At 45.3% G+C, this 21104-nt stretch overlaps 1 protein-coding gene across 2 annotated transcripts in view; it reads left to right on the top strand.

Moving 5' to 3' along the window:
• Positions 1-21104, top strand: part of LOC149345769 (phosphoribosyl pyrophosphate synthase-associated protein 2) — a 46060-nt gene that overhangs the window by 10805 nt on the left and 14151 nt on the right. The window contains exons 3-5 of one of the 2 annotated variants that reach the window (XM_089586225.1): positions 8885-8908; positions 17919-17985; positions 20357-20529. In XM_089586225.1, the coding sequence (XP_089442351.1) occupies positions 8885-8908; positions 17919-17985; positions 20357-20529 (264 nt within the window). The remainder of the gene's footprint in view (positions 1-8884; positions 8909-17918; positions 17986-20356; positions 20530-21104) is intronic. The other variant, XM_089586226.1, reaches the window with a different exon arrangement.

The following is a 21104-nucleotide window of genomic DNA, read 5'->3' as shown; positions in this document are numbered from 1 at the left end:
TCAGTGTGTACCCTCACGTGCGCCTGCACAACGCATGTCTTGATGAGAACTGAAGGCACAAGGAATGCTTCACACGCATCAAAGGCAGCCAAGCGACGTGTAGTCAGTGTGCGCGTTTGGGGCATGCACTTCAGATTCATCGAAAGAATGCTTCTTGCAAGGAGAGAACAGTGCAGAGCATATAAGGGAGACAGAGTTTTCAGGGAGCCCTGAGAAAATAGCTGTCATGAAGAGTGCCAGATATATGCCCAAGAAATCAAGAAACCACCTGTAGTGCATCTGAAAAGGTAGAAGTAAACTTAGTGCTTGTGGCATCTGTTCTTTCTACGTTCATCGTCTTTTTGTGCTCTTTTATCCAAAATGACGAAAAACTGTAGCGCTCGAGACAAGGACACAACGCAGACGACAACATATGTGTAGCGTGCCATCGTGGTCCGGCAGCCGAAGACGACAACTGTCCCAGTACGCCTGCCAAGCACGCGCTGACTGGATTTTCATGGCTGCTTAACTGCAAGGCCGGCACAGCGCTGTTCCATCCCAGCCTGGCTGAGCGCGTCCAGCCGAATATATTTGTGGAGATCTGACGATGACTGGTGCCACGATTCGTCTCCACATATGCGCTATCTACTTTCAACTGAATCTTTATTCAATGCACAAACAGTTTTTAAATACTGCAAAAGCATCAAAATATCGTCCCACAAGCCTGTCACACTGCAAGTCACTTTTCACACTTTGTTCAAGCCATCTAGAAAAATCATCTCCTTCTTTGATAGAGATGCAGGCGGGATGCTTACACACCTGTCTTCTAAGTTTTTTATTCGTCTTGCTTCAGTGATCTCCTGTGTTAGCTGTTTCCTGCTTTTGTTAATCACCTGGCATTCATCGAACTTCGGCATGCATGCATCTGGTTTACATTCCTCACAGTGTTCTGAAAGATTGCCTTTCCCATTTTCCATATTCTTATTGCACTCCCATAGCCTCTCGTTTAGGCATTTCCCAGGTTTGGCCTATGCAAGTTCAGAACGCTGGAGGGTGTAGGTGTGACACCTGACCAACTCAGCATGCCAGAAACCGAGTGAACTCTCGTTGAAGAACTTCTGTCAGTGGTGGAGGCCACTGCCCTTCAACATACGAGGTTCTGAAGGGTAACGAGATACCCCCACTCCCGTATGTATTGTCACGTAGTGGTGACTGCAGTCCGGCGAACAGGAAAACAGCGAGAACGTCTTCGAAACGAAACTCTTTATTTGGGACGACTTGCGCCAGCAAAGAACTGAATCACTCGGCGGCGGCGTAGCAACAAGCATGCTCAGCGGTCGTCGGAACAGAATCCCCGCCGCTCTCAGCCGTGCTCTTTTTAAAGCTGATAGTGAACTTTCGAGAGAAAGCTTGGGAAGTTACTAGAACACTCTAGAACAACGTAGAGTAGGCTGCGCCTGGATGTGATCGATCGAGATAAATCTAGGCGCGTCTTGCATCACAAACAAAGGGACAAAGCAGCGTGCCGTCAGCTTTTGTAGAATGAACAAACGAACACTACAAACATTCGCGGCAGTATCAACCATGAGAAGATACTAGAGCATGGTAGCGACTAAATGTGAGTTGGACCTTATTTTCTCTAATGCATTCAAGAAAAAGATGCTTTTCAACGGCACGGAATCCTTGTATTTGACAAGATTCAAGTTCGCAAAATAATTGCAGTACAATCGAAAACTTGGAAGCACTACCAAGTGAAGAATTGGCTGGCCATGGACTGGTGCTCACGTTCCACTCGTTTGGAGACAAACATTTGCAACCGGTCGCATTTTTCGCTAGCAAAGGTCCAACCCAAAGAACCATCCTTGCCCAGCTTATAAAGAAGATAACAGTCCAAAATCCAGGCGTGTTTGTTTAGGCAATTGTGTGCAGCAGTGTCCTGACGAACTGCCTCATGTGGAAAGAGTTCAGTATTAGTGGCAACCTTTGGAATGCCTGCATCTCCTTTGTACACCGTCTTGGTAACGACTGGAAAGTGTTCATCTTTTCGTATGCTGCACATCTGATCAAATGTGTCCTGACGATCACTGGTGTGGGAATACCATATATACTCGTGTAAGGGTCGCCCCCGTGTAAGGACCGCACCCCCAATTTGGCCGCCGGCAATTCGAAAAAAAAAAAAAGGCAGCCAAAAACTGTTTCATGTGCGCATAATTTTGGCCGCGTAAAAATCGCTACGACCACGAACGCATCGTCCTGCACGCCGTGCTCGGCCTGGAACCCCGCACACGCAGTCCGTCATCGACACTAGCTCGCTCGGCGTTCGCACCAGAAAGGATTGACAAAACGTTATGCTGTGCAAAAGTCAGGATCGGGTGCAGGCGTGTTGGGTCCAAGCCATCACAAGCGCCGCACCTTAGGTGGATCTCAACTTAGGATCACGTGAAATTTGCCAGTAGAGTAATACAGTGATCAAGCAACCGTTAGCAACCTGTCTTACTGTGGGTGGTAACCGCGCAGATCATGCGGGCACAATCCACACTTTTAATGCATTGTGTATTCGAAGTATTTGTCGCGCCTGCGCTAATTCATCATAAAAATGGGTATCGCCGCGTAAAAAACGGACGCGTAATCGGGGCTGCACTGTAGCAGAAATTTTTAGCGGAAAAACGCCAGTTCCATGTAAGGGCCGCACCCCATGAGAACCGCAGAAAAAAAGTGTGGCCCTTACACGAGTATATTCGGTATTTTGGGCCCACTGCAGAGAGCCAGAGAGCAGATTCCTTCCTCCCATCTCGGCCAGACTGCTTCTGAAAAGATGAGGGTGTAGCTTCCAGCCGAACCCTTCAGCAGGAGTGTCATGGATGGGTTTGAGTATTACTGTAATGGACAGGGAAATTCACGCTCATCTTAAACCACCTATTATTAGAAACAACACGACTTCATGAAAGTAATTGACGGGATATTTAATGATTTTTCTAAGGCTTATGACCCTGTCGTAGGTTGTAAATAATTGAAAGATTAAAGCTTATTGGCATTAATTCTGCAGTAATAACATGGATAGAAGCTTATCTATCAAATCTCAACCAGTATGTTGTGACAAATAATGGTGAATCGGAGAGCCTGGAAGTGGTTTCCGGTGTGCCGCAGGTATCCGTTTTGGGACCATTATTATTTCTTGCATACATTAATGAGGTCTGTTCTTGTGTTGAGGAAAAGGTAAAAATCCGGCTTTTCGTGGACGATTGCGTGATCTACGCACTTGTGCGGGGACCAGAGGACCAAAACCAAACATGTCATTAAATAGCAATGCTTCTTGGGCAAGATGTGGGGCACGAAAATTAATGTCTAGATAACTGGGTATTTAAGTGTAAGCCATAAAAAAAAAAATCTCAATTGAGGTTTAACTGTACATCACGGGGGTCCAAGCTCAGCCAAACAGACACCATTAAGTATTTAGGGGTAGCACTTAGGCGTACCCGGAAATGCGACGTGGATATTAACATGTGTGCTAAAGTATTTAAAACACTAGGATTTTTACGAAGAAAATTGGCCATGGCACCTTGTGTTGTAAAACTCCAAGCCTAAAAAACCCTAGTCCAACCAGTTTTGGAATATTTATTTATTTATTTATTTATACAGAATACCCCTAAAGGCCCTCGAGAGGGTATTACATAGGGGGGGGGCACAGGCAATTGAACAGAATAAAACAAAACCACAAATATAAAACAAACAACAAAAGCACAAATAAGACACTTTGGACGACATAAATAAGCAAAAGAATCAATCAAAAGCACAAATAAGACAGTTTGCATGACATAAGTAAGCAAAAGAATCAAAAGAATGGCAGCGCGGCAAAAAACGAAGATTACCGCAGTATTAAAATTATACAAACAGAACACTAGTACAATGAATATTTTTAATAACAAACCCTGCAAAAAAGGAAGCCATGAACAAATAAAATAACAATGTATGCGAAGAGTTAAGCAGCAGTTATTGAAGATATAAGTTTAAAATATTTATCAGGATCAGTGGTGGTTGCGATATGTGAAGGCAGAGTGTTCCAGTCAGATATTGTGCGTCGTAAGAATGAATGCGCACAGATAAAAGTTCTGCACGTGAAACGTCTAACTTTAAAGGGATGATCGCAGCGGTCAAAGATCGAAGGAGGCAAAGAAAAAAAGTCGTTATGAAGTGATGGATGATGATAAAGTTTATGAAAAAGTGATGGTCGTGCAATTTTACGGCGGAGACATAAATCCTGGAGACCTGCGCGTTTCTTTAAGGTTGTGATGCTGGTGTTACGTGAATAATCAGAGTAAATAGAACGAACGGCGCGGTTCTGCAATGATTCAATGTTATTTATTAGGTAAGATTGGTAAGGGTCCCAAATAGCCGAGGCATATTCAATTTTAGGTCTATTTTCAGTATGGTATATTCAATATGGTAGCATAGTCCGGAATCCTCATCGACAGTACATACTAATAGGCAAGCTAGAAAGGGTACAAAATGATAAAAAAAGAGCATTCTCTTTATGATAGCAACACCGCACTTAGAACACAGGCAGGTATTTCCACACTTTCAAGCAGGCGTCTCATTGCTGCCATGAAGTTCCTTTTCATGCTTTATCGTGGGACTGTTAATATCAACAAAGGTCAGTGCCTGCAGCCACAAGACCACACACTAAGCGAAGAAATCATGTAAGCACGTTAGGCTGTACGCCATTCATTGCAATGCATTTAAGTTTTCTTTTTTTTTTCTATCGTCCCTCGCAGTTTGGAATTGTTTAACGCGAGATGTTGTTGACAGGGTTTCTGTGTCCAGCTTTGTCACTAAGTTACGATCTTTCATCCATTCTGTCCCTTAAACAGGGAATTTCGTGTTTGTTCTTTTCAAACCTGGGTGGAACGATGCATTTGTTTGAGTATTTCACTGATGTGCCAATATCCTGTACAAAGCAGTGCACATTGTGAATGCCCCTATGGGCCTGTCAAAGGCTCACAGTTTTGCTCAGTAAATAAATAAAATAAAAAACCTTTTTGGCACACACAGCTGAAGTTTTCCAGTGAAAGGGATAAAATCAGGCAGCCATGACATTGTGTTTTTAAGGTGGTTATGTGCACAGGAAAGTGCGGTATCCACGGGACAAATTTCGAAAGCCACCTTTTTTACGGAGCCAAAGTCTGAAAGCCCCCGTGTCATGGTGCAGTCGATGCTGGGAGATATCTTTTAGAAGAGTGCGAGTTTTGAACTTGCACTCTCTGTGGCACATTTCTTTGGTGCCATCTGGCAAATAGATGGACAAAACCGTCGGGGATCCCTGTTGAAATGAATACAGCTGTATGGTATGTTGCAGTCTACAGCCTCGTGAAGCCTCAAAAGTATGAAAACTGTTAAGTTTTGGGATGACGGCAGCAGGCAGAGTTTTGTCTCTTTCTGATCTAAAGCAGCTTTTTCAGCTCAGATCAGGTGAAGGAGACTGAGCTGGAGGAGCTTAGACAGAGTGGATGTGTGAAAGCTTGTGTTGGCTCATGGCTTTGCTTTGCTGGGTTGTCTGGCAACGATATTGGACAGGTTAAGCACTGATGGAGGTTAAGCGACCTGATCTGTTTGTGCCGCCGATGGAGGACAGCGATGTGCAATGCACAGCGCGATGGTGTGTAGCTGTTCGCAGAGTGTGTTGCAGTTGAGGCGTGATTGGTGGCGGCGATAGCATAGTGCTCTCGCGCGGTGGCCGGCAGGGCTGATCTGTTTGCACTGCCGTGGCTTCGAGTTCCAGTCACAGCAATGTTTACCGTATTTTCCGGTGTACAAGACGCACCCTTGTATAAGACGCACCCGCCATATATGCAGGCTGTCATTGGAAAAATTGGTATATAAGACACACCCGTGTATAAGACGCACCCCACTTTACCCAGTTAGGCTAGTGAGGCTTAATTAAACACGCTTATGCGCCCATCGCAAAATGCACCGTATGTGTGAGTTCTTAAGCAACGCTAAGTGATCGAAAAAGGCAACACTCACGCCATACCCGCCCACGTTTTAACACAAAAGAAAAAAAAGCGAAAGAACTCTCTTCATGTCCATAACCATTTCTTTTTACATAAAACCTTCAAAGTCTTCATCCTCGGATGCGCTATCGAAAAGGCAACGCATCTAAAGCATTCTCTTCGCACTACGTACTTGAAAAGGGTGACTAAAAAAAAAAACATCGGCTTCTCTTGGCTTGTCTTGACAATGGCGAGAAGCGCGACTGTCGCCATCTTTTGGCATGTCACATTACCTTTCCTTGGGGCCTCCGAAACGGCCGCGTAATTAAGATCCCGGAAGTAGTCAACCCCGCCGTTTCATGATAAAGTTCACCTAAAAAAGTTGCGCACGGCAGTCCGCGTATTGAAGTATTAAACATGTTACAGCCGCGTTATTGTTAGTAATATTTTGTCGGTGAAAAAAGCTTGAACATGAACCTGAGTAACTTCTTAACTCGCAAAAAAAAACCGGCAAATTCGCATATAAGACGCACCCTTGTATAGGACGCACCAGCAGGATTTTTGAAAAAAACCCGCGTCTTATACACCGGAAAATACGGTATTTTATTTTATTTATTTATTCAAGGTCAAGCTTGAGCAGTGGCCCGGCTTTTGCAGCTTTCGTTGTGAAGTAGAGCTTTCGCTATGAAATGAAACTTTGACCGGACATGGTCCACTGGTCGGCAGTCATGGCATCTGTTGCGTCACGTGTTCCTGGAAGGCGAGAAGCTACACCTTGCACTTTTTTTTTTTTTTTTTAAGAGCAGAAGTGGTGAGCTAGGCAATCATGTGGAATGGTCGGGTTTCAGTTCCGATTGCGAGCTGCCTTCGTCTTTGAGGCCCATGCTCATGTGTTTTGCTTTGCCCTGCCCGTTGTATTCTATACCTCTGATTTGTAAATGATGAGTGGTTTTATTTGGTCCTTTAGAGTGTTTGCAACATACTGCCAAGGTATTTTGCGAAATGCGCCAGCAGATTTTTGATTATGACAATGCCAAGGAAGCCCACGCTCCCTTTTCACCCATAGGGCCTGTTAACTACCAGCTGAAAAAAAAAAAGAAAAAAAAAAGTGGGGAACTAAGAGCTCTGCTTAAAAAAAAAGAAAACAACTCAGAACAAACGTAATCTGCAGCACATCCCACAAGTACCTTCGCTTCATGTCCTCGCAGGACTGCTTTCTATAGCGGCACAGCCATCATAATAACGATAAAAATTTGAATGTCTAAAAGTGAGAATGCATTCTCTTATCTTGCTTCTCGGGAGCTTAGAGAAAAATTCTTTTTCCCTGCTACAAAGCTGGCTTCTATGCATTCCCGCCACTGTGTACTGCACTTGTATTGTGACAGTGGGATGGATGTGTGGAGGGCACAGGTAACATTCATTGCCCCGTGGTTTTCTTTGAGCCCATTGCGAAGCACTTGCTCATTGTCTGTACTGCTCTGCTGACTGACTGCTGAAGGTAGGGTGCTTTTGGCTGAGCAAAATAATCATGCTCACTCTGGTCTAGCAGTGGGCAGCCGTCAGTGCCAAGCCTTGGTCCGAACCTAGGCAAACATTTTTTTCTGCAGTTTTGGGGGCAGTTTTCCTGTGGTGCGGGTTAATGTGGTGGGTGTGGCATCAGATGGGGTGATGTGTTACGAACATGTGAGGGGGGTTGCAGTGGGTGGTTGATTCATGAACATCGTTAGCGGAAAGCAATACCTAGCGTCCGCTCCTCGCCTTACATAGATCATTTTTATTTCTTGTGCTGCTGCTTCTCTGTTGAAAGGAATTTATGATTGGTCACATATATATATATATATTCTAAATTGATCAACACCACAAAATAAATAAATAAAAATTAAAAATCCTCTGTGCCCCTTGGTTTCTGTGGCTGTTGGCTTCTGTCATATTTATAACGAGCCCCTCATTCCCCTTCTCTTGTTTGCTTAATTGCTTAGCGAGGGCCTCGGTTCTGGCAGCCTTGACGCCATAGGAAGCACAAGAGGGTTCCCACACAGCTTCCACCCTCGCCATTCGATGACGTTCTACGTCACACATGCGGTAAATCAGGACGTTCTACGTCCGCCGCTTATGAACGTGGGTAGCGCTGATGAACACTCTCAAGGTTAGGTTACTTGTAAACATAAAATACCCCCGAAAGTAGAAGATTTGACAACCGTCGCCGTAGCTCAGAGGTAGAGCACCGGACGCGTAATTCGGAGGTTGTGGGTTCGGATCCCACCGGCAGCATGTGGTTGTTTTTTCTTCTGCTTTTCTAATCAATTACTTTAAGCGATAACATATTCAGTAATATTCTAAATTGATCAAGACCACAAAATAAATAAATAAAAATTAAAAATCCCCTGTGCCCCTTGGTTTCTGTGGCTGTTGGCTTCTGTCATATATATATATATATATATATATATATATAAGAAATAAAAAAGAAATAAAATACAAGAAATAAAAATGATCTATGTAAGGCGAGGAGCAGATGGACGCTAGGTATTGCTTTCTGCTAACGATGTTGATGAATCAATCATATATATATATATATATATATATATATATATATATATATATATATATATATATATATATATATATATATATATATATTGCAAGCTAGAGGCTTGCAGTCAGCCTTTATTTTTTATTTAAGCTATAAAATGTGTTTCTCTGTAGTTTTTGTTTCTTTTTTATTAGTTTTGATCGTGACTTTCTTTTGCTGAGCAGCAAACACACGAATCTTGGAACAGATGTTCTGGTCATGGGTGTTGGGAAGAGGCAACATTTATTTTTCGCTGGCTGTGCTGCACGTTGTTAAAGCCTTCTTTTTTGTTCTCTTTGTTTCCCTTGTTTTTTCTCTCTCTTTTCCTTCTTCCCCCACCCCTTCGCAGTTGGCGACATCACAAACTGCGTGGGTAAGCGCCCGAGTTCTGCGGGTGAAACATCGTGGGCTTTTGCGTAGACATCCGCTCGTGTCCCGAGTCATTTGTCACCTTCCTCTCGGTCTGCTGCCCCTCCACTTCCTTCCCGTTAGATGCTTGTGCTGTGTCAGCTTCTTGTCCGTTTTTTTCTGTGCAGACAAATTGGCTTTGGCCAAGAAACGATGTTGGCTCCATATTTAGGTATACCACCCAAGAATTTAAGGTCACAGTTTCTCAGCGCAACGGCACATGGCCAAAGGAAAGAGGCAGGAAGAGAAGAAGGACGAACACAGCGCTGACTGTCAACTGCTTATTTAGGGACGCACACGCAGCTTAAACGCACTCAGACCAGCGCAGGCACACACCGCGCAAGGTAAACAGGAAAAAACTCGTTTCACATCGTTATCGCAAAAACTTTGAAAGGAGCATCTTTTCCGCAGCGTACAGATGAACTGAAGTATCGCTGACACATTCTGACCCTGCTCTCTGAATATAATATGCCTCTATCATGGGTTGTTTTTGATTTGCTTGTGCTCAGAATCCTCACTCCCGAAAACACCGGTGTACAGTCCTTGCAAGTAGCGCAGTGCTTGACAAGGTTAGCACCTTCCCCATTCCTGAGGTCTCTTGCGTGCTCCCTGAAGGGGGAAGGCGCTAACCTTGTCAAGCTACTTGCAAGGGCTGTACAGCGGTGTTTTCGGGAGTGAGGATTCTGAGCACAAGCAAGTCAAAAACAACCCGTGAAACGATAGTCATATTATATTCAGAGAGCAGGGTCAGAATGTGTCAGCAATACCTCAGTTCTTTTATGTGCTGCAGAAAAGATGTTCCTTTCAAAGTTTTTGTGATAACGATTTGAACTGAAGTGCACCGAAGAATCTACTTGGTGCCTCAGGGAGTCCCTGTGCTGTGACGTCAAACCATACTTGGTAGCATTCTAGTATGTGGGGGCATAATTCTTCCATGCCTGCGTGTGGCATAACATCTGCTGTGTCATTGGCCTCCATGTAGCAAAAAGATGCTGTCGGTGCATGTGCAGCTGTGCAGCTTTATTTTATCGCGTGCAGGAGCCGTGGTGAGGGGGCGTAGAGTGAGGTGACACCTGGTGGGGCAAAATGGAGGCATCTTGTCAGGAAGGAAGAAGTGTAATTGCCACCATGGATGCTCTGAAGTGTCCCTATGTGCTTGCAAACGTCAGTCAGGTGTCTTATTAATGCCAAAACATGCGGAAGGGGCAAAGGGGCAGTGCTTCCGTTTCCAGCCACCAGATGCCACTGGCATGCAACATGCTCAGACGGAAGAAGAGACACCAGGATAATGAAACATAGGGCATTATGGGGGTACAAAAAATATGAAGTACTGAGAGGTATTTGGAAAGGAATAATGGTGCCGGGGCTTACTTTCAGAAATGCGGTTCTGTGCTTAAGGGCAGAAGTCCAGTCGAGATTAGACGTAAACCAGAGAGCTGTTGGAAGATTAGCACTAGGTGCCCACGGCAAAACCACAAACGAGGCAGTACGAGGGGATATGGGCTGGGCATCGTTCGAAGCACGGGAAGCTCAGAGTAAAATACTATATGAAGAACACCTGAGGAAACTGGACAATGAGAGGTGGGCAGCTATGGTATTTAAAGGTGCACAGAAGAGGAATCTGAACTCGTCTTTTTGCCGCTTGAACTCAATCTACACGTTCCGAGCATTCTTAGAAACTTCGATTTATTACCCTGTGTGGCCGATTTCCGCAATTAAATCAAATTAACGCCCGGCTCCTGCCTTTTTTTTTTTAATTCTGCCTCATACGGTGGGCGGAGTCGACCAATGCGGGGAGTGCCTTTCACCCAGTCCCGTGGCGGCTTGCCGCTCTGCCATCGGCGGAGTAATACGTAGTAGTCTGTAGAAGCAAATAGTCCGCGCATATTTTTATTTCTGCGGGCTTATTTTGCGGTTATATTATCTGCAAATGAAGCTGTTTATTCACGGAAACCTAAAAAACAAAATGAAGCGAACGCAAAGCCTCCACGGAGCTAGCTGAAAGGCACTCCCCGCGTTGGTCGACTCCGCCCACTGTACGAGGCAGAATTAAAAAAAAAAGGCGGGAGCCGGGCGTTAATTCGATTTAATTAGGGAAATCAGCCACACAGGGCAATAAGTCGCAGTTTCTAAGAATGCTAGGAACGTGTAGATCGAGTTCCCGCGGCAAAAAGACGAGTTCAGATTCCTCTTCTGTGCACCTTTAAATACTTATACAGAAAGATTGTTGACTCACAGTGGCGGAAAAGAACTAGTAAATTAACCAGTAAGCATGCCGCACATGAGAACGGAGAAAGAACGAGCATTAAGCGAGAGGTTTAAAAAACGCGGAAGTTAAAAATTGGATTAATTCAATGGAAAAGAAGCATAGTGTAGAACTATATGGATACTGTAAAAGGCAGATGAGGAAAGAATCTTTCTATGATAACTCAAGATGCAGTGCCCTATTCTTTGAAGCTAGGTAAGGGTGTCGTAGAACGCACAGCTACAAAAAAAAAAATTCAACGATGATGATGACACATGTGCAGTGTGTGGTAGATCTGTGGAAACAATTGACCACATACTCTAATGTGATGGTATCCATCCGGATGTCGATGCAGGCACAGTCACTCTTTCTGAGGCCCTAGGGTTTAAAGATAACAATGGTCATGTAAATAAATCTGCAGTGGAAGTCAGCAAAAAGCGATTGGAGGATTGGTGGCTGAAAAGCAGAGATGTGGCATAAGGTTAGAAGTGTAGGAAACCGTAGTGAAAGAAGATGGCGAATCTTCATGAGAATTGACAACACAGTTCAACAAAAATAAAGAAAGAAAAGCTGAGCATGGTGGCAATTGCCACCACCCAGTTTCAAAGGGGGCGCTCCTATCCGTCCATCCATCCTTAGACTACTGCATAATGATGGGGGATTTATATGGAAAGCTGAATACGGTGGGAGTAGGCGAGGAAGGAATAGATAGTATTGGGAGCGACCGTAGCAGGTTAATTGCAATGTTTGGGTATGGGGGAAGCTGGACCACAAGAGCATAGATGCAGCGCAGAATTCTGTATATGAATAACCATCGTTTGTTATTCATATACCGCAGTGTAGAAGTGTATACGAAAAGGCTCAAATAGATCATGGACATATGATGAAGTTGTAGAGATAACTTGGAGAGAGATCAAGTTGGTGCTAAAGAAAAACCAGTGGAGAGTCAATAAAAAGCCAAAAGGTGCGGAAATCGAAGCAAGAAAAATAGACCCTTGCCAGAAATTGAAATGAAATGAGAGGAATGCAGAAAGCAAAAGAACCATGCCCAAAATGTGGTCCAGGAAAAGATTAAAGCTCTAACTGATAAGTGGATGGCAGATATTCGAAGGAGAGATAAGCAGGCACCTGGAAAGTTCTGGAATCCTCTGGAGGCATCTGGTGAAGATTAGGATGTGATTTATTTGTGCACAGTTAGAACAGTCACAACAGACTTTTTTGAAGCTTGTGATGGTGCCAGTGGTATGCAGCTTGATGGAGGCTGCCAAGAGTAGGTTTTTGACGTAGACATGGACCAGTTAGATTGGGAAAAAGCGTGGGGAAAGGGTGCCTTTGTATGCAGCAATGGATTGTAACAAAATATAAATTAGACTAGTTTAATTGCTTGGAAAATAAACAAAAGACACTTCATGTGTTGCTTTAAGTGACGAATGGAAAACTGAGAATTCATAACAAGATAGCTAGAGTGTGGAATGAGCCTGGCTTATAAAGGCAAAGGTGAAAAAGATCACAGTGAGTCTTGTAGGTCTCTAACGATGACCTCAGTATTGCTTAGGATAGCAATGCGGGGGTGGGAGGTGCCAGCCTTTGCCTCATCTGTTGCAGTGCCCCAAGAGTTCGTTGCACAGAAGCATATACTTCACTTACCGCAAGATGTTCACCTTGAATGAAATAATCTCTTTTGTTGCATAATGCGTTTCAAGGGCAGTTAGTTATTAGGCCATTGCATGCCAGGAGCCATGACACCTCATAACCACATTGCGAATCTCATCTTTTCTCAAAGAATAGCTAGTTTGTGGACATTGACATTGTGGACATTGGACAAGTAACGCTGTCGCAGCACTTATTGTGCCAGCTCTCTGCTGGCTTGCGCTCATTGAAGTGTAAGTGCAACTGCGGTGCAGTAAGATGGTGATGCCCATCTGTAGGTAATGAAACGATGGCAGTTTTTTCCTGAAAGGAGGATGTGGACAGCTGTTCTTGGGGTCAGGATTGGTAAACCTGAGCGGTGAAGTCAAGCCACAGGGGCAGCATTTTAGCGCACATTCGTAAATCATGCATGCAATGCATGCAGCCACTTTTTCCAGGAAAACGGCGATTCCCCGGGGCTGGTTCGTGGCAGACCTCCATTGCGATTTGCTGTTTGAGAGGCCATTCATGTGGGTGGCACGCAGATGGTTGTGATTTGGAGACGATGCCAGGGCAGCAAACCACCAGGCCTGCATTCAGCCATTTGTTTTGGATGCAGCCAGTACCAGGCGAAATTTGGCCACGGCGGCCGAATTTCGATGAAGGTGAAATTCTAGAGTCCCGTGTGCTGTGCAATGTCAGTGCACGTTAAGGAACCCCAGGTGGTCGAAATTCCCGGAGCCCTCCACTACGGCGTCCCTCATAGCCTGAGTCGCTTTGGGACGTTAAACCTTAATGAACCAAACCAAACCAGTACCAGGCAGAACTTTTGCAGAACTGGTGCAGCGAGTGCAGCTGAATCGAACAGACCTGTATTGTTATGCTGTGGCAAGTCATGACATGTCATCACAGATGGCAGTGATGCGATATAATGGCTGCGGGCATAGCATGAGCACACTAATGCACACCACTGCCCACTTGAAGTCTTCTAGTCTGTGACAGTATCTTTTAGCAGGTGTCCTACATCTGTGGCAGCTGGCACTTGGACTTTTGTTTGACAGATGTGTTGGTAAAGGCCATTTCTTTAAGTACCATTTTTCCGGTATATAACACGCACCCTTGTATAGGACGCACCCGCCATATATGCAGGCTGTCATTAAAAAACTTGGTATTTAAGATGCGCCCGTGTATAAGATGCACCCTAATTTACCCAGTTAGGCTAGTAAGGCTTAGTTAAACACGCTTGCGTGACCATCGCAAAATGCACCTTACCTGTTCTTAAGCAACGCTAAGTGATCGAAAAAGGGAACACTTACGCCTTACCCGCCCACGTTTTAGCCAAAAAGAAAGAAAAAACGAAAGAACTCTCCTTATGTCCAGAACAACATTTTCTAAGTCTTCGTCTTTGGATGCGCTATCAAAAAGTCGGCCATTTCTGAAGGCAACGTGACAAAAACATTTTCTTCGTACTACCTACACGGAGCAAACAAAGTTGCAAAGGGTGGCTAAAAAAGAACACCGACTTGCCATTGTCAAGACAAGGCAAGATGAGAAGCGTGATTGTCGCCATATTTTGGCATTTCACATTACTTTTGCTTGGGGCCTCCGAAACGACCATGTGTTTGTGATCCCAGAAGTCGTCATGTCATCCCTGCCGTTTCATGATAAAGTTCACCTAAAAAAGTTGTGCACGGCTGTCCCGATATTGAAGTATTAACCGTGTTACAACCGCGTTTTTGGCAGTTATATTTTTTTGGTTAAAAAGGCTGGAACATGAACCTCAGTCATTTCTGAACTCGCAAAACAAATAATAATAAATTCGCGTATAAGACGCACCAGCAAGATTTTTGAAAAAAATCCACGTCTTATACACCGGAAAATACGGTATGTAAGCTCTTCAGCTAGTTCTCTATCTTGGGTGAGATGCCAGGGATTACAGAGTCAAGGATCAAGGGATATTCGAGAGAAACTTCCTTGCGTGCTGATTGAGCAACAGCTGCAGTGTCTTTTGTTGTTTCATTTTTATCCAAGCATCGCGTAACTTGCACCCTTTGCCGAGGGTGAGCATGTGTGACCTCTGCACTTGTAAGACATTGGCAGAGTTGTGCTGTTTCTTCCCCACTCGGTGCGATGATGAGTTGATGGATTTCCTTTCCCCACCCGCTGTGGCAGGGTAGGTCTGACTTCTCTTCCTGCACACAAGTAGGGCTGAGGTGGTGCTTTGTGCTGTCTTGCTTGTGACTGGTGTGCTGGCACTGTTGTGTGCACTGCATGCCTAGGTGGTGGTTCTTGCTGTGTGCAGTTGAGGCATGAACTGTGCATGCATGTTGTTGTCTAGAAGGCCGGGGGAATCTTTTTCAGAGCTTCTTTTTCCTTGAAGGCAAACTCCCAGGGTTTTTTTTTAACACATTCTTTAATCCCCTCGCTACAGTACAAAAAAAAAAAGCGTTTTTCAAAATGCCAAGTAGAAGTTTTTAAAAATATATAAACCAGGAAACCAAAATTGAAAGTGTGTTTTGACCAAACGATGTCGCAACAGGCCTTCCTATAATGTCGTGGATGCTTCCACAGAACTTATTGTGTGCGTGCTGATTGGCTGAACCGGTGAATGTAACTTAGAGCTCAAGTAGCTACTTGTCTAAAATGTCCAAAAGCCAGCTCTCAGTTTTGTCTTTCAGAGAGAAAGGAATTTTAATGAGAGGAAAAGGGGGAGATGTCGGCCAGTGGTAACAAGGCCCTGGCCTGCTACTCCGCACTGGGGAAAGGGGAAGTGTGAATGAAGGTTGATGGCGGCAAACACAAAGCATCGATGGCCATGCGTCCAGTAAGGTTGCCCGTGGAAATATCTCCAATTGAGGCCACGAAATATGAAATTTTGAAATTAATTTGCGCTGTAACAATACACCGTCCCGCTGCAAAATTTGGCACAATGGACCAGAGAACTGCGTTGAACATACCATGGACCTTTCAGTAAAATCCAAAGAGACAGAAAAAAAAGCCGGTGTTGTCCTAGTATGCCTGTGAGCCAGTCAGCGCACGAGCATTTAGCTTCAGTGCTTGAAGCAAGGCACTAACTGTCAGCAGTGTGAGAAGCGGGGCTAGTTGTTGCACTGCTTTGCAACTTGAGTGCACTTAGTGGGGACAGAAGGGATGACAGAATGGATTGGCTTGCATCCCATTGTGTCCTACCACACTTATTCGTCCATTCTGTCTGCACTGAGTGCATGCAAGTTGCAAAGGGAAGTGTAACTTTCATAGTGTGCTAAAAACAATGCTGTCTATTAGGACAAATTAGTAAGAGGATTTTTGGGGGAATGTCAGCACAGGCTTAGAAGCGTGTGGCTTGTGCCTGCACCAAAGGCATTGTGCTAGACTGCGGCAGCGTGTGTGGATGCCACACTGTGGGATGCATTTTGACGCGAAAGTGTTAAAGGTGCACTGAAGAGGAATCTGAACTCGTCTTTATGCCGCGGGAACTCAATCTACACGTTCCGAGCATTCTTAGAAACATCGACTTATTGCCCTGTGTGGCTGGTTTCCCTAATTAAATCTGATTAACGTCCGGCTCCTGCCTTTTTTTTTTCGAATTCTCCCCGTACGGTGGGCAGAGTCGACCAATGCATGGAGTGCCTTTCAGCCAGCTCCATGGAGGCTTTGCTTTCGCTCTGCCATTGGCGGAGTAATACGTAGTAATACGCGAAAGCAAATAGTCCACGCGTATTTTTATTTCTACGGGCTTGTTTTGCAGCTATATTATCTACGAGTGAAACTATTTATTCATAGAAACCTAAAAAACAAAGCAAAAGCAAAGCCTCCACGGAGCTGGCTGAAAGGCACTCCACGCGTTGGTTGACTCCGCCCACCGTACGGGGAGTATTTTTAAAAAAAAGGCGGGAGCCAGACGTTAATCCGATTTAATTAGGGAAATTGTCCACACAGGGCAATAAGTCGAATTTTCTGAAAACGCTGGGAACGCATAGATTGAGTTCCCGCGGCAAAAAGACGAGTTCAGATTCCTCTTCACTGCACGTTTAAGGGACCCGTGTCCCAGACAATTTGGCGGTGGCATTATCGTTGGCCGTGAGCAGAAAACCTCAGTGGAAGCAAAGGGTTAATACAATTAAGCTGAAAATAAAATTGGGGTAATTTGGGTTTGGGTGGGAATCAAACCCAGGACCTTCAAATTGCAAGACTGGCACGCTACCTGTAGGCCACTAAGGCTTGTTGGTTCAAGCTGAATAAAGATGGACCTAGTGAATGAATTGCGGTCTTTGACTTGGGAAGTGTCTTAAGAGACAGTATTGATGTGTAGATGAGTAATTCTGAGTATACTAATTAGGAATTGGATAACTGAGTAGGCGATGCGAACGTAACCCAATAACACTGTCGCGTTCTATTCTTAAAGCAAAGCTTGAGCGTCGCCCAGGTTTCCTTGCTTCACTTACTGTGGCTAATGGCTGGTACCACAGCCATTCACTTGCCCTGCCACAGTGCTGCTTATGGCTTTAGGTGAGCCCAGTGTCCTCCTCGGGAGACATGGTATTGAGGGGCAGGCAATGGTAAACCCATTTTCCACTTCAGAACCTGGTGCCTTGAAATCGGCAGCTGCATTTTGGGGCCAGGTAGAGCCGAGCGATGCTCTGTGTTTGGGTTCCCATCGTGGCCGTAGTGTGCAGCACACTCTAATACGCCTGTATGGGAGTAAAAAGGGAGTGAGGTGTACTCTGGTGCACTCTCTTTTGTAAAAGGAAGTGTGCTGAAGGGTGGCTTATTCCCTTTTTACACCCTTCTGCTTAGAGTGCACTTAAAGATAGCTGAGGCATATTGTTGACCAGCTCCACAGACTGATGTTCTGGGCAAACACCTGTATGTAGTATGATTATTCATTGCACACGCATTAGTCTCCTCTTGGGAGAGCCTTGGGAATCTGCAGATTCTATCCTGGCTTGCTATCTTTCCTCTTTTTTTTTTTTCATGCAATGTTTTGGCGATTTCCAGTTGTTTCCAAGCTGGAGACGTGCGTTCACTGATACAAGCCACACTGAACATGGGTGCATCCTTTAACACCTGGTCATTGCTCATGTCTTTGCTTACTTTTCAGAAACTCTTGTCGACATTGGGGAGTCCGTGAGGTGTAGGGATGTGTACATTATCCAGACCGGCTCCAAGTGAGTCTTCTGTTTTCTTAATTTTTCGTCGCCACTTTGCCAAACACCTGTGTGACGCGTGATTTTTGTTGGTCACATTACAGTTGTCTGGGCTTGACAGTTGGGTAAGCAGCCACACAGGTGGTGTGAGGCACTTGGTGCCCCAACTCAAACCCAGCTAGGCAGACTCCTTAGTGAATGCAGGCATCGGCTGCAGTGCGTCACGTGCAGATGCGACCCTTTGCTGAAAACTAAGTGTCCAAGAAGCTAGCAAAGCTACGAGGGTTGTGCATTCCGTTGTACATTTTGTGCGTATGAGCTACGTTGTACGGATGTGCAGAAATGCAAACGCTATGGCACAGAAGTGAGGTGTGTTATGTGCACAGTGTTGCCTGTCTCGCCTTTGTGTTTGCATACCCTGTTTGCATTTTGTGCATCAGTAGTACGTACCTCGTATGTGCGTAAGTGTCCCAGGAGCTGTTTAACTTTTGACTACTGCAAGTGGGGCTGGCATATCTACAGATGCCGCCCAGGTGGCTGACTGAAGTGGCGAGGTGTCGCACGTTGTTTCTTTCTTCCTGTCTGTCGTGTTCTCATTTGTGTGCCGACTACAACAAGAGATGTTGCTGGGCTAGTTGGCTTGATGCATGTAATGCCATGAAAGGTTATGCGCAAAAAAAGACGACACGAAGAGAGGAGACACGACAGGACGAGCGCAAACTAACGACTGGTTTATTCAGAAGCTGACACCTCTAAATATAAGACGATCTGGTGCACACACACGGCACACACACACACACACACACGCCATGCCTGGAAAATGTGATAACACTATCATACCCTACAAGATTGTTAAGATCTATCTTGTAGGGTATGATGGTGTTATCACGTTTTCATACCCTACAAGGTTGTTAAGATCTATCTTGTAGGGTATGATGGTGTTATCACATTTTCCAGGCATGGTGTGGGTGTATCTGCTGTGTGTGTCAACTTCTGAATCGACCAGTTGTTAGTTTGCACTCGTCCTGTAGTATCGTCTCTCTTCGTGTCGTCTTTTTTTGCGTATAACCTTTCATGTCATTACAAGTGCGCTGACTACATTGGTGAGTGTACCTTCCTTTGGCGTCCCAAAGAGCAAAGCTGGCTCCCCAGTGCATAACTGGCAATGCTGCTCTGTCTTCCCTCTGGGGTCATGAAGTGGCTGCCGTGCTGAATTGCACTCTTTAGGGGAGGCACCACTCTGTGTTCTGGGTGTCACTTGGCATTTTCAGTGGAGCTCCTCAACCCACCCGGACAGCATTTTCGCTCAGCAACAGGGGAACACGCAGCTTTGGGTTAGGTCAGCTGTGCTCACTCACATCCTGTGGGCACCCTTCTTAGTAAAAAAAATAAGTTCACAATCTCCAGGCTCTTAGTCAAAAATGATGGGACAAAGAACGGAGGAGATGGCCAGAGCACCAGCTTGCTGCCTCTTTGCACTAGTTCGTTTCAAGACGTCTTGGCAACGAGGCCGACAGCCTGCATTACTCGTGGCAACAAAATCTTTGCTGATGTGTCCAGCTGCAGTGAGATACTGCCTTGCTTTAGGGCTTTCTCTTGATTCGGAGCCCTTCTCATGGATTTCTCTGGTCTAGAGTCTGTGTGTTCTGTTTGCTGCCACAGATTTTTATCGGCACTGAACTGGTTACTAGCAAGGTGCATGTAATCCAGGGTTTGACAGAATTCTGTCTGGTCAGGTAGTGGCATAGTAGGATGTAAACTTGGGCCACTGACCACGTCAAAAAGGGGGTTAGTTGACGTTTCGGAACCACTACGGGTTCCTTGTTCACAAGACAAGATTGTGGAACAAGGAACCTGTAGTGGTTCACAATCTATTGTTCACAAGATTGTGAACAAGGAACCCGTAGTGGTTCCGAAACGTCAACTAACCTCGTTTTTGACGTGGTCAGTGACCCAAGTTTACATTCTACAAGCAAAGTGCATGTTAAAAGTTGTGCGTGATGTCATTTTCAGTATGTTGATACATTTGCTCCAAGATTCTAGCACGGGAGACACGCTGCAGAGGGCAGAATTTTAATCGGCAGGAGGGCACAACACTTGCGTGCTGTGCTGTCATCATTTCTGGCAAGCTGGGAGCAACTGCTCCCTGTCTTTTCGTGCATCTGGCCAAGTCTAATGTACGTGTGCATAGAACCATCTGACTGCACTGGTTGTGAAGGGAGCGGGCTGAATCTAAGCAGGTTGTAGCACTTATCAAATTTTCTCCAGTGTTTCAGAGTTCCTTTTCGCTGGGTGTTGTCCTAGAGCAAGGGAGGCCTCTGTGGCTGTTGTTGCTCCCTGGGTCGGCACTGTTTCCACCGGTGTTGTGTGCGTGTGTCTATAACCCCTGCAGGGACGTCAACAACAGCATCATGGAGCTGCTCATCATGGCCTACTGCTGCAAGACGTCCTGTGCGCGCAAGATTGTGGGCGTCATCCCCTACCTGCCCTATGGCAAGCAGAGCAAGATGCGCAAGCGGGGCTGCATAGTCTCCAAGCTGCTCGCCCAGATGCTGGTCAAGGCTGGTGCGTCCGCCCTTGTTGGCACGGGACTGGCTCCGAACCCTTCTGTGCCTTCCTTCCCATCACTTGTTAGTCATGCAGGGTTGACCTCACAAGGCACCTACCGTATTTTCCGCTGTATAAGACGCACCCTTGTATAAGACGCACCCGCCATACATGCAGGCTGTCATTGAAAAAGTTGGTATGTAAGACGCACCCGTGTATAAGGTGCACCCCCAGTTTACCCAGTTAGGCTAGTGAGGCTTAATTAAACACACTTGTGCGACCATCTCGAAATGCACCGTACCTGTGAGAAGCTCTTAAGCAACGCTAAGTGATCGAAAAAGGCTATCCTCCCATGTTTTAGCAAAAAAGAAAAAAAATGAAACAACTCTCCTTATGTCTATAACAACCTTTTATTTTTACTTAAAACCTTCGAAGTCTTCATCTTCGGATGCGATATCAAAAAGTTTGTCCATTTCTGGAGGCATTTCTGGAGACTAAAAAAAAAAAATGCCCGCTTGTCTTGGCTTGTCTTGACAATGCCGAGAAGCGCGATTTTCGCCACCTTTTGGCATTTCACATTACTTTTGCTTGGG

The sequence above is a fragment of the Amblyomma mixtum genome, chromosome 4, assembly GCF_055824585.1.
Source record: "Amblyomma mixtum isolate Tamu chromosome 4, ASM5582458v1, whole genome shotgun sequence".
In the NCBI taxonomy this organism is placed as follows: Eukaryota; Metazoa; Arthropoda; class Arachnida; order Ixodida; family Ixodidae; genus Amblyomma; species Amblyomma mixtum.
Note: the sequence above shows the minus strand (reverse complement) of the source record. Positions and strands in the feature narration are given on the sequence as shown.